Source organism: Coccinella septempunctata, chromosome 1 (assembly GCF_907165205.1).
Source record: "Coccinella septempunctata chromosome 1, icCocSept1.1, whole genome shotgun sequence".
NCBI lineage: Eukaryota > Metazoa > Arthropoda > Insecta > Coleoptera > Coccinellidae > Coccinella > Coccinella septempunctata.
Genome location: NC_058189.1, coordinates 32,619,394 through 32,633,718, shown reverse-complemented (window position 1 = coordinate 32,633,718; position 14,325 = coordinate 32,619,394). Strand labels below are relative to the sequence as shown.

The 14,325-nt window shown below is 36.9% G+C and overlaps 1 protein-coding gene and 1 long non-coding RNA gene across 2 annotated transcripts in view; one reads left to right on the top strand and one right to left on the bottom strand.

The window, feature by feature from the left end:
* The first annotated feature begins 217 nt into the window (after positions 1-217).
* The window catches only part of LOC123317067 (phospholipid phosphatase 6), a 28,150-nt gene continuing 14,042 nt past the window's right edge, over positions 218-14,325 (top strand). The window contains exons 1-4 of the mRNA XM_044903430.1: positions 218-363; positions 452-656; positions 725-859; positions 1,056-1,155. Of these exons, the coding sequence (XP_044759365.1) occupies positions 648-656; positions 725-859; positions 1,056-1,155 (244 nt within the window). The 5' untranslated portion in view covers positions 218-363; positions 452-647. The remainder of the gene's footprint in view (positions 364-451; positions 657-724; positions 860-1,055; positions 1,156-14,325) is intronic.
* LOC123317074 lies at positions 8,052-9,214 on the bottom strand. The gene is made up of 2 exons (XR_006538134.1): positions 8,931-9,214; positions 8,052-8,851 (listed from the first exon to the last, which is right to left on the bottom strand). It is a non-coding gene; the product is annotated as an uncharacterized LOC123317074 (long non-coding RNA).

Genomic DNA, 14,325 nt, shown 5'->3' with positions numbered 1-14,325 from the left:
GTTAATCATAGAATATATCTCTATAGAGACTATAGAGCAACATTGAACTCTATGGGTTCTACTCTGTAATCTGTGGTTCAAAGATTATAGAGACTACTCTATAATCTTTGCTGTGGTTAGAGTTCAGTGATCCGTGGGTACAGTCCATGTCATAGACCTAATAATATTTTATTAGGTCTATGGTCCATGTCTATGACATAACCAAAGATTCCTCTAGGACAAACTTTGTCACTTAAAAAATCCAAGATTTCTTGGAAAAATCAAAACTTTTCATATTGATCCATTGAACTCAATAATTAATAACTTATTGAGTTAAATATGTTGAACAGACTGTACCGAACTGGCATGGAGGAAAAATGTTGGGTAGTGAAAATATTTAAGTTTCGAAATTGATATCTTTATTATTCTTTATTTATCGTTTAACAGCTGATATTTTTAACCTCTCACTCAGGTAGTCTATGCTCTCACTCAAACTCCTTGACAGAGACAACTTGGCTTACGATTTAAAGCTAACACTATAATCTGTGCTAATCAAAGATAAAAATAAAGATGTAATATTTCTGGTGCTAATAGCGTAGTTTCGGTAAAACCAGTGCATCTGTGGGATTCTATACCATAGATAGACAAACTATTCTCTCTTTGTAGTAATGGCTCAAGTAAGTTTTGTTTTTAACGCTTTCTGAAGATCGTGATCTTATAATATAAGTTTGCATTGAATTTTTAGGTTACCAGGGAAAGAGTTCCTCTGTTTTTTATGGAATTATTAGAAATAGATAAAAAAGTTACAAAATGTATTGTAGAGAAGGGAAATAATTTACTAGTGTTCCGTTCAATGAGACTTCAGTATAGAGCACTGGAGGTAGGTTTCACTGCGGGTATGGTCTGTATATACACTTTGGTTTCTTTGTTTAGTAAGTGGACGGTCCAAATTCCTGAGACATCGATGCAATATTTGTCACCAGAGTAACTCTGGTAACTCTCGGTACCAAATGTGTATATATGGGGACCATGCCCTGCATCTAAAGTACCTAGGTTTGAAAAATATTAATTTCCAGGTATCCTGTCATGGTATTCCATGGTTAGCTTTCTGGATAGCTTTCACTTGGTTGTTCAATGATTCATCACTAATACAACTACAGGTTAACATGTTGTTAGGTAACAGAGACTGCATAATTTCACCTTAGTACATTTATTACTTGAAAAATAAAGGGTACAACTCTACCTCAAATACCATTTAATGAAGCTTGTTTATTATTATAATAAACAAGCTATATAGATACGACTTCGATTTATGCCCTACCTCAGATTTTGATGATTATTTTTTTATGAATAGAATTTTTGATGAGGAATCGAATGCTAGTAATCTCAATCTGCGGAAATTTAGAGTTCATTAGCTATGATTTTTTGAAATGTTTGTTAAATGCACTCAATTATGACATTTGAATGTTTCTTCACTGTAATTCTCGATTAATTCGAATGTTTTTCTCAACAGAACTCAACCAATTGGGCTTTTGAGGTAATTCATTGGAAGAAATGTGAATAATTGATCAATTCTGGCTAAAAATTGAACTGAATTATTTTGAGGTTAGGTTAGGTTGTTAGGTTGGGTTAGGACAGTGAAAAAAAAATTTCATACATGAAAATATCATTTTTGGCGATTTAAATCTAAGTTTAAAGGACCGAAAAGTGAAAATATAATTTTTCATGATAATATAATGATATAGCACGTATTTTGATGAAATTTTCGAAAAATCATTTCTTTCAAATTAAAAGTTTGCCGGGATTGATAGTTGTACGAATAGATTTTGTATCTTCTCCTGCATTCAAGAAAAAATCGGCAAAAAAATCTGACGTAGGCACTTTGTCGAATTCGAGAAAAAGCACTTTAGAAAAATTTCAAAAAATCATAACTGCCGAACTATAAGTTTCCGCAGATTGAGACTAATACCATTCGATTCCTTATAAAAAATTCTATCTATAAAAAAATAATCATTAAAATCCGAGATGGGGCATAAATCGAAGATTTCATTAGAAATCAAATAATTCAGTATTACATGAATTATATGTATTATGAAAAGTAAACAGCCGAGTTCAGAAACACTTCCAATGGGGATGGAGTTTTCTCAGATTCTGTTTTATTTATTTATTTGCTATATAGCCAATAAACTGAACGGGATCATCATCCCTATTCACCCAAATATAACAAAGGCATATACGGCTGTTAACAATTTGATCCTATTATATTAGTAACCTCAGTCTTGAACTTGTTAAATCTATATTTTTACGATAGGGCAGTAAATAATTGGTATCACTAAGAATGGTATTGTACAGGGTGGGCAAAATTTGTGATACCTGAACTACAACTTTTTAACCCAACGAGATAGAGGAGAATGAATGGCACATTACGTTTGTCTTTTTTTGGAGAAACTAATAATGCTTTCAACTGCATTTCACTATTTTCCTTTGTTTTCGAGGTATAGGCCAAAGTTAAAATTTGTGCAGAACTTGAAATGAGAACATTATTGAGACACTTTTTTGCAATAGCAATCCAGTAGAGTACTATGTTTTTTTCAACAGGTTTATTTGCTGAGCTATAACAAAGAGTTGTGTTTTTTTCGTGTGAAAACAGTAGTTAACCCTCTAATGCCCAAGTTTTTTTCTTTTTTAAAATTATTTCCGTATAGTTTCAAATTAGCTTATGTATAATCTACATCTTTTTTTCGCAAATAGTTAACTGATTTACATTAACACCTGTACTCACAAAATGAACCTATACTGAAGGCGGACATGGGCAGAATAATTTTTTATCCACTTATATGCAACCAGTCTCAAGGCGGACTTGGGTATTAGAGGGTTAAAAGTGATTTAGAAAGAATCGCCATTTTTTCCCGTTTCAGAAATATATCATACATCGCCCTCAGATTCTTTCAAATATTATGAAAAAACACAACTTTATGTTATAGCTCAGCCAATAAACCTGTTGGAAAACATCATAGTACGCCACTGGATTGCTATCCAAAAAGTGTCTGTATAATGTTTTCATTTCAACATCCTAGTATCTTAACTGAAAATCAGTTATTGGTTGAGAAAATGAAGATTATTGAAAATCAATTGACGGGTTTCAGGGTTTTCGTTTTGAGTTCTTGGCTGAAGAAATATCAATTTTATTCCAGCAGGCTCTTCATGCAATCTCAGTGAATAAAAGTTTTGTTTTCAATGCGATATAGGCTGGTTTTTTGAGAAAGAATGTACTACCCTTCTTTGATTTTGCCAAGCTTTTGATAGCAGTTTTATTTTTCTTCAGGGTCTTTCTGTAATTATCGATAAAAAAAAATTTATTACAACACAAAACATCAACATCAATACAAATCACAATTTCAAGTTCATAAATCACACATCTACAATTTTGATTTTGAGTGATAATGTACATATTTTTCCTTCATTTATTTCAACATTCCTCCTTCTACAGTCACATCATGTTGTGATAGAATGGAAAGTTTCTTTTGATTTACTACTACCTCAATTATTCAACAATCCAAGAAATTCAGGATCCACTCAGATTATCAAAATTTACGAATTGAATCGAAGAAAACTAAAAAGTTCGTACTCCCTTTTTTGTTATTATACGACACTGAAATAATTCAATTCATAAAGCTACATTCATAATCAATTCACGGGCCGAAGTGCACTTCGGCACGGAAGCTTAGCAGATGGCGTTCTCCGTTACCTTTCACAATGAAATTCAAGACAAAATTTCTTGCAAGTTGCAAACTATCACTTCGGCAAGGAATTTCGTGCCGGCTATAGATGATGCTGATGCTTATGTTTTGATCAGTTACATTTCTGATTCATTTGAGTATTTGGTTCCAAGATTATTGCGAATGGTAAATTTCGTGCCGAAGTGCACTTCGGCCCGCGAATTGATTGTGAATGCAGCTTAATATGAAAATCAAAGATTATAGAGTAGAAAGATGGCAAACGAAGCGACTAAATACAGTGGCGATATTGGCTGTCTCATTTTCTATTGGTTGATCCGCCATGTTTTGTCGGACGTCAAAATGACAGGAGCGACTAGAAACAGCATTGAAATCGAACGTTGACACATTGTGCACAATTTTTGATTGACATTGACAGTAGTGATGGACATAATCGGATGTTCGATTATCGATTATTTCAATAATTGGATGTTTATCCGAATAAAAATCGTCGTAATGGGAAATGCTTTTTTCTGCATTTAATTCATATTTTGTAGTATTTTACCTGAGTTCATAGGGGAAGTTCCCAAATTCTACCGAAAAAATGATCATTAAATCCATTCCGAAATGAAAAATCCATTACCAAATCAATAAAATAAAATTTTTTTCAATCTTCAGCTTCTGTAATATATTCTATATTTCTCGACAAAATTTCAAATTAATTTCCAATATCTACGTTTTCATTTCTTATACTTAATTCTCCAACTATACCTTGCGTTCAATAAGAATGAAAAATCTATCGCTGAATGAACGATCACAATCAGAGACAACTGTCTCTGATCACAATTCAATCGGCCCGAGCCAAAAATCGATAGAAGATTTTTATTCGAACTGTATGGAATAATCGACATTCAGCCTCCGATTTATTTAACGATTTACAACATGAACATTATAATATATACAACGATAAGACGGCGCCGTAGGGTGGACATGGTCATAACTACTCCAGGAAAAATAAGAAAAAAAATCCAGCTCAATTTTTTATTTCATTACAAAATAACTTATGAAATTCTTCGAAAATTAACACCCTCCATAATATTTTAAGTTACAACGGCCACAATTTTTCAAATAATTTTTAAATTTTTTTGTATCTGCAACTTAAGTAGTACTGCTGCCCAGCACATTTCCTAAAACAAGAATACTCATAGTTTTTACAAAAAAAATTATCAAAATATGTTTTTCCCATAAAATTTTGAAAGATTTTCACTTTCAGCCCACTTTCCCTAATTTTTTCCAGAACTATTCAACATCAGTGAATAAAAAAAGCATCTTGATAGAGTTAATATCCATCTAAAAATAGAAATAAACAAACAGCATAGAGAAAACTAAAAACTAAATTTAACTTCAGAATCAGTTAAATTGCAAAGGCACAATAATTTGCCTCTTTTGTTTTGTAGTAAATACAATCTCGTACAGTACAGGAGCAGTGCTGAAATATGCTTGCACATTCCATACAAATCTGTATCTGTATCTGTAGACATCTGTATGTCTATTTCATCTTTCCAATCTTCACATCATCAACTATAGATAACGTACCCTCAATTTGATGGGGTTGTCCTTGCAGAGCCGATGTTTGTTGATAGAGTCCCGCAATGTTTATTAAATCCTTTCTAACTGCTTTCTTTGCAAATAAAATCAGATGGTTGGCATATAACACTTGCTCACCCTTTAGAATACATCCACTATCGGGTGTGCGATTAGAACTAAATATACAATTTGGAGTGGGAGTAAGAGAGTGTCACGACCCTGGTTGCGGGATCGGGAAGCTCTGTACAGAAATTTTACAGAGTTGCCTACAGCACAGCCCTCTTAACACATAGCCCTGATGAGGGAGAAGTTTGTCAACACAGTTGAAGGCCTAGAATTTCTAGTTCTCGTATCGTGCTTGCCGGGCGCCGGCGTCCATATATCATATATAGCATATAGCAATATTGATAACACGCGTTCTAGACTACGACAAAAAGAGAAGCCAAATCGTTGGGAGGAATCCCCTTGTACGTATGCGCGAATTAGAAATTCGAATATGACGATCAAGATATTGGTTAGGTTATTTTCATCTTTGACGTTGGATGATTGAATGAATTCTAATGATGATTTATAAGTGCCGAATAGGAATGGTATTGTTCATACTTAGTAAACTCAAGAGTGACATAATAACAAGTTCGTTTTATATTACTGTTTCCTACCAGTTTCAATATTGCGTGTACGTTTTACACATCCTACTTATCTCACCTCCTGAATTTCCCCTCTTGTGAATCTACTCAATACTCAATAAAAAATATTTTTGGGTCAACATTTAATGTACATGTACTTATATTGTATATAAAATTAAAGAGTGCTCATTAAAAGGGCAATGCTTCAATAAAAGCAATACCTACTACAATACAATAATAAATTGGGCAATAAGAATATTTAGAAGATGAGAAACTGGTATATTGGTAACTGCAGTTGAGCTTTATAGATATAAGATATCGATTTAGATGTTTCACTATTCAACTCAACTGCCAACTGAATTTCAAGAGAAGAACAGACTTATCCAGATACAATGCACATAATATACGATAGTAAACAACCTAGAAAAATGTATTCACAATCCTACAATTTTGTTGATTCAACATCACTTTTGTTGATCTCCGGCCGTGTGTAGCTGCGTCAGCCGACAGAGGATTTGTCGGGTCTTGTCGTATGGCCTAGCCATCCAACCGCACGACCGACCGAATTGGATCGTGTGGAGCTCTGTCGGCCCTGTCGGGTGGAAACGGGCTCATTCTGTATTCAGATGTCGACGAGAGAGGTAGTCGTTGCATGATGAAAGAATTGTAGTAACGGAGAGCAAAATTTCCACCGAACTCAAAGAAATGTACAGGGAATTTAGATGTGGTATGGGACATATTATTATGTATTATCTTCAAAAGATTATAGCAATAGAGATGCTTGAAATCAGGCCTTGATGGACGAAAAAGCGAAAAATTGAAAATATGTGGTCTATCAATAAAAGGAAATATGAAAGTCGTAATCCATTCTGAAATAATTTTGGAAATCATCACTATCCAATTTCTTGAGCAATCTCATATGACTGAACTCGTTCAGCTAGCCATTTTTTAGTCCACTTTCGTCTTATTTTCATTTCTCCAAGTTGTACAAGGGATAATGCTGTTAAAGCAATTCCTATTTCTTTTTGTCGATACAATCATTGATCCGCGCTATGTGTACTCCCGCAATCGTGAAATTCAACTGACCAAGTTGAACGGCGGTCGTGCCGTGTGTACGCAACGCCCAATCTGGTCTGCCCGACAGTTGGCCCGACCGAGTTGGGCAGTGTGTAGCTGCTTCAATATGTATTGAATACTTGTGATGAATTTAAAACTCACAGACTAACAGCTAAAAATATGTTGGAATTGGAAGCTTCACCCATTTGATAACTACCAGTGGCAAAGAATCTTAATGCAATATGTATCTGAAAATTTAAAAAATATACAGGGTGTCCCAAGATGTTCGATACAGTCAATATCTCGGCTCTCAGACAAGATAAAAAGTTCAAACAAAAAGTTTTAACTTAATGGAATCAGGAATAATATTCGTATACGGCAGGGTCTCCTGCTCATGAATAGCTATTTGAGAATTCTGTGCGTTACGACGTAACTAGCGTATTAAGCGTATACTTTGTCGAGTCGCCTGAAGCCTAGTTCTCAGAGCTTCGTAGTGTCGCCAGCGACAATCCCCACTTCTTCCTACATTCTCACATGACGTGTTGTGTTCTCCGCTGTCATAAACAGCTGATTGTCAAATACGATTGAAAAATTATATTCTATTTTGAATTTATATTACATATATCTTTTCACAAATGAATTTTCGAGTTGCTCACACCATAATGTCCAAAGTAAACATGGTGTTCGAACTAAAATTGTGTAAAATTTACATTAGTACAGAGGCCATGAAAGTATTCAATAACTTGGGCAAGTCGAGCAGTATTTTGGGAGGAAATGAATAATTATGCCATCCTCTTGCATATGGATGTGGAGGCCGAAGAAATAGAGACAGTATAAGATAAGAAGTTTTACTCGAGACAAGAGACGACTAAAATTATTGGATGCTATTGAAAGAGCTATTCGAATATATGGGTTATATTCTATACTCATTATATTTATGCTGTATGTGTTGTATATTTTTCTACTGGATATAATTTTATATTGTTCCTATTTTTGAACCAATTATATTTTCATATTGTTTGTTTTATATTTATAGTAAATACACCTTTTGTATTTAACAGTGCATCTTTTGGAGATTATTTAATAGTTTTAATACAACCACATTACATCATATTATGTATATACATTTTGAAAAAATATTCGATCCATGTGTAAATTGCTTGTACAAAAGCTGCTGAACGGTCAAGGACAATGGTCAGCCCAACACTTTCCGCATGGATATCTATGATGAATATCTAATATATTTCACAATCCATAGCAGCATTTTATCATAAAATGGTCATTATTCCCTTCTTTACATGTACACCAATTCATCTGTACTGACTCTTTTGTGAAAAACTTCTCACATAATATTTTGTTTCAAACAGCAAAACCCAGATATAATGCGAGCATTTGTAGGCTGATAAGCGCTTGAATGCTTTCATTTGCTGATTTGTTTAAAACTGGTTGTGAAAACTAGAAAAACCACAATATCATCATATTCCATCAGGACTGTAACCTCGTATATCTCTTGCTTAAATGGTGTATGGATCAAAAACTCCAATCTTGTTTATTTTGTGGGAGTAACGTTCAGCTACTTTTTGATTTGTTTTGGGAATTTCAATGAAATAGGCACTCTTTGTATTCACTGAAAGAAAATTGGAATTTAATTCAGGAAATCTTGACATATTTCTCATTTCAAAACGTGAAATTAGCTTACTTTTCATATATCTATTACGGATTGGCCAAATGAATATTCATGGAGTATATAGCAGTGAACTCCCATGGTTCATTAGGAAGTTAAATACCTATCTGCCGCAGTGGCCTAGTGAATCCATCTTCTTCTCCTTATTTTATTTCGCCTTTCGCCACGAATATAAAGCTGTATACTTGTAGAAAAACTCCATTCTGAAATAAACAATAAATATGAAATGAAAGAATATTTCCTTTCTCCGTTATAATTATCATTGGTGTTTCATATATTTACCTGAATTTAGATGGAAAATATACCATGATTAAAAAATACTGAAAAGAATATCTAAAATCAAAAACAACTGTTTTTGAGGCTGACAGATAGGTTATATTTACTTGCGATTGTCGCAGAAATTCGAGGTGTAGTTGGAATATTTCAACTACAAAAGGGGCGTGTCGCGACACTTCTCGACAACCAGAAATGAAAAGGAAGGGGTCAGGGGAAGTTTTGTTTACATGCTCTGATTGGCTGGAGAACTGTCGCTGGCGACAGTACGAAGCTCTGAGAACTAGGCTTGATTCGAGAATTGCCCGCCTGGTCCCTCGGGAGATTACGCAGTGAGGTTGCGGTGTCTGCCAGGCATTAACGTTACTCCTCGGGTCTCCTCCCGAGCCTGTGGTTCAGGGGGGCCAAGCAAGTCATAGTCGCTCTGACGTAATTACAATTTGTGCCCCTTGGATCTATGCCAAGCCCATGGTACCGAGGGGGACAGTGAGGCGTACTGCTTGCGTCCCCGCGCTCGGATTCCCGGTGGCATATTCATATCCAACGTAGCGTATCGCAGCTCGGATTCACCCGAAGCACATTCTATACACCACGTGCGTGATCGCATTTAATGTGGCCATAGCAGTCGTGAAATATGCATTGAGATTACTCGTACATAAGGATACTTCTTTATACTTTGATTCTTATTTGGTAAATTTGGGATGCTCATTTTTTTTTTTTTTTTTTTGGTGTAGCAGGGGGAAAATCTGCAAGACAGACGAACCACCCTCATCTCCTGAGGGGGAACAGTGTGGGGTTTCTCACTCTCCTGAGCTCGAGACCCACTAAAAACCCTACTGCTTCTTGAATTTTGGTTCCGGGCATTTGCCTATAAACCGTTCATCTGGTCGGTTTTCTTCTCGCACACTATCGTGCTGGGATTTTTGTGTTTATCCTCTATTGGATTAACACTTTATTGAATTTTTCAATTAGTTTCTGTTGTTATTTTAATCTCTTTTTAATTGATCTCTTGGTCTCCTTCGGTAAGTTTGCATTCTCCTTTTGTCTTCCTCTGGGTCGTAGTCCACTAGTCTCCTGAGTTCTTGATTCGGATGGTTTTTCGCTGTTTCGAATAATTTCTCTGCTTTTCTGTTCCTGAATTCCGTTATGGTTTCCCATTTCAGGTCCTTATAAATCTGTCTATTTCTGACAAACCAAGGTGCATCTATTGCACATCGTAGCAGCTTGTTTTCAGTGGCCTGAATTCTTTTGTTATGGCTCTTTGCCGCGAAACCCCAGGCAACTGATCCATAAAGCCCGTTTGCAACAGCCGAGAATTCTCTAGAAAATTTACTCGAAATTTCATGCGCCGTGAATTATGTACCGTTGCATACACACTTTCGGTAGAATTCTCTGTTCAGTTGCGTACTAAATAGGCTCCGCCCTTTTCTTGCGAGAATTTTGTAGAGAATTCTCGGCTGTTGCAAACGGGCTTAAGTCAGTTGAGGCCTAGCAACGGCTTTGATTATCTTCAATTTTGTCTCTTTCGACATGTGGCTTCTTCTTCCTATCAGAGGATAGAGTCTATTCATCGCTGCTTTCGTTTTGTCGATTGCTTGTTTGATATGACTTTTCCAGGTAAGTCCTTTGTCAAGCGTTATTCCTAAATATTTGGCTTCATTTTTCCAGTCGATTTCTTCGCCGTCAACATCCAGTTTTGTTGTGGGTCGCAGTCTTCTCTTCTGTAGTAATATTGCTTGGCTCTTTTGTCCATTGAGCTTGGTTTTCCACTTTATGCACCAGTCATTTGTTTCGTCAATCGACTCTTGTAGAACTCGTTCTATTATTTCAGGGTTTCGGTGTCGAGTTGCTATGCCTGTGTCGTCAGCATATAACGTTAGCATGGTTCTCGGATTTTTCGGAATATCGTGGATGTATTTGTTGTACAGAAGTGGCCCAAGTACTGATCCTTGGGGTACTCCAGCCTCTATATCTCTTGTTGAGGAGCATTCTCCTCCCAATTTTACGTAAAATCTTCTATTTTTGAGATAATTCCCGATCAACTTGCATATTTTGATCGAATATCCAGCACATATCATCTTATATATTAATCCTTCATGCCATACTCTGTCGAATGCTCTGGCGACGTCTAGTAAAATAAGACCTGTAGCTTGTTTATTTTGGAATCCCTCTGTTATGTACTCTGTGAGCCTTAATAATTGTTGTTCTGTTGAATGCTCTCTTTTGAATCCGAACTGTTCTGGAGGTATTAGTTCTAGATTTTCGGTTTCCTCATTTAGCCTCGTGGCGATAATTCTTTCTACTACTTTTCCTAACGCCGACAGTAGACTTATCGGTCTGTAGTTTTGTGGAAACTTCTTCTCTTTGAATGGTTTATTGAATACTATGACTTCTGCTGTTTTCCATTTTTCTGGGTAGTGTTCTGTCCTCATAATTCCATTCGCGATATTTGTTAGAGCGGCTATACCTTTTCTAGGTAATTTCTTTAACATAACATTCGTTATTTTATCGCTTCCGGGAGCTTTCCTCTTCTTCAAACTTCTAATTATTTCCCTGATTTCATTTGGCGATGTTGGCTTGTCTATTTCAGCAGTCGCTGGTAATTCATCCATTTCTTCATCATTTTCTTCAACCAGTTCTTCCAAATCTTCATTATCGTCGTCTATCCTGTAATTTATTCTCGATTCTCGTTCGATCGAGTCCGCAAATGGATCTGCCTTATCAGTATTGGTATAAGCCATTCCCCTTTCTCCGTGTAGGGGTGGAATTTTAGTCTTTTCTCCTCGTAGGCTTTTTTGCATTCTCTATGCAGAATGATCGATTGTAATAATAATAATAATAATATCTTTATTCCACTGAATATACAGTGACGTTAGCAACTTGAAAAGTTTTATAGTGAACAGAAAAAAAGAGTAAAAAACAAGTGAACAATAAAGTCAAAAATACAAATACTCAAATACATGTAAAACAAAAAATTATAGGACCCTCATTGCCGAGACGAACTCACTCACGCTATAATAAGAGCCATTGGCGAGAATCGATCTCAGTTCACGCCTGAACTCCGAAGGACGTTTTTCAATTAAATACATCGGTAGAACATCATATATCTGAATACCCGATATCATCGGAGATTTCTCATGAAATGCATGGTTCAAGCCCGAGTGGTAGAATCTTCGACAACCTCGAGTATCATACGAATGGTGGTCACAGAGTCTAGGAATCCTGAATCTCATGTCATGAATATAAATCATGAGGTGGTAAACATACATGGATGGAAGTGTCAGGAGTCCACGGGAACGAAAGTACTCCCTACACGAGGTTTGGGGATCGAGCCCAAACAACGCGCGAATAATACGCTTCTGCAAAACAAATGCTCGGTGAGATCCCGCAGCACGCCCCCAAACCAGCAGACTATATCGCAGTACTGAGGCGATGTTTGAGTGATAGAAAGTCAGAGCACAACGAAAGCCAACATGTCTTTTTAGATGACATAGGGTATAGTAACATCTATTCAACCTAGCGCAAACGTTGTCGATCTCAGATGTCCAGCGCAAATGTTTGTCAAAAACGCAGCCAAGAAGCATCACCTGATCTGACAGCCTTAGAACAGCACCTCCGAAAACAAGACGAGGTTGGCAAGGCTCCCTATAAGGGCTGTGAAACTCGATACAAACAGTCTTTTCATTATTTATAATCAAATGGTTGTTATCGCACCACTTTGAGAACTGGTCGAGCACAGCGTCGCACTTCTCCTTCAATACTTTGGGGGACGGATCACTCACCACAACACCAGTGTCATCAGCATAGAGAAATACCTCTCCATCAAGTATGTATTCAGGTAGATCGTTAATGAATAGGAGGAATAGCAACGGTCCCAATGAACTTCCCTGTGGGACTCCGAATAAAATGTCAAATTCCCTTGAAATAGAATCCTCAACCCTTACGCCAAATCGCCTATTGCGCAAGAAGGATATGAGCCAATCATTCAGCTTGCCGCGAATTCCCAAGCGATACAATTTTCTCGAAAGAAACAGCGGATCAACACAATCGAATGCCTTACGCAAGTCGAAACTAATCATTGTGACATAATGACCGTCATCCAGCCTTTTGGAGATGGACTGCACCATACTACAGATGGCAGTTGTAGTGGATCGGCCAGCGCGGAAACCATGCTGACACTCGGTGAACAAACCGTGACCCTCAATGAAATCAACCAATCGTGTATAAACTGTCTTTTCAAAAATCTTAGAGAAAACACTCAGCATAGTGATTGGTCTATAATTATCAACTAAGCCACGATCACCCTTTTTAAAGATCGGGACGGTCAAACCCATTTTCAACGTGTCAGGAAATGATCCGTTCGAAACAGAAAAGTTTATTGTATCTGCCAAAATGTCGCAGATATACGGGGCAGATTGTTTCACAACTCGAGCTGGAATGTCGTCCCAGCCTGCTGTTGAACGATTTGGTAATGATGCTATTATACGTTCAACTTCCTCTGGAGTAACGGGATGGAAAAACATAGAATTTGAGATGTTTTTGGACGTGGTGGAGCACTCAACCGAAAGAGAAGCTGGAGGGAAACGACCAGTAATAAGTCCCTGGGCAGCCGAACTGAAATATCGACCAAAGAGGTCGCACAATATTTTAGCATCCGATATTTCCCGATCACCCTCGTACAATATGAGGCCTTCACGGGAAACACATTTATGCCGAGCCGAGTCGATAATTCGCCACGTTGTTCTCATCTTATTTCTACTAGCATCAATCATATCATCAAATATGCCCTGACGATAAGACAGAATCATATTGTTTACCTCGAACCTCAACAGATCTCGATTATTACGTGTTAGTAAACAAGGAATGTTAGATGCTAGCCAAGTAGCGTGTTCGAGCTCCAGAATTTTCTGTCCCAAATTTTCGGGAAATATTGCAGATTCGATAGCAGGACAACACCTTACATTTCTCAGCCGCTTAGGAAAAGCGGCATTAAAACACCAAAGGAAGTCCTCATAAAACGAGTCGAAATCATCGTCCAATCGGTGTTGTCGGCCCGTCAGAAGATTCCTACGCAGAAGGAAATCAAACTCGGCAAACCCGAAATCGGAGAACCTACGACGAAATACCCTCCTAAATGTGTGTTGATGGGGTAGCGTTGTTTCGTCCTTGAACGTGACAACTTGAACATAGTGATCTGAAAAACCTGCATGATAATTCAAAACATTTACGATCTGGGGCCTATCATTTCCACATATTACATAGTCAACGCTACTTCTGGATGTTCTGCCGTTGCAGTCGGTAAAAACTCTGGTGTAGGAGGAGATTAGTGAACGCAAACTAAAATTTCCCAAGATAGAAAAGAAAGATCTCGTTGGCGCGGCGTCTGGTGAACACTCATCTATAT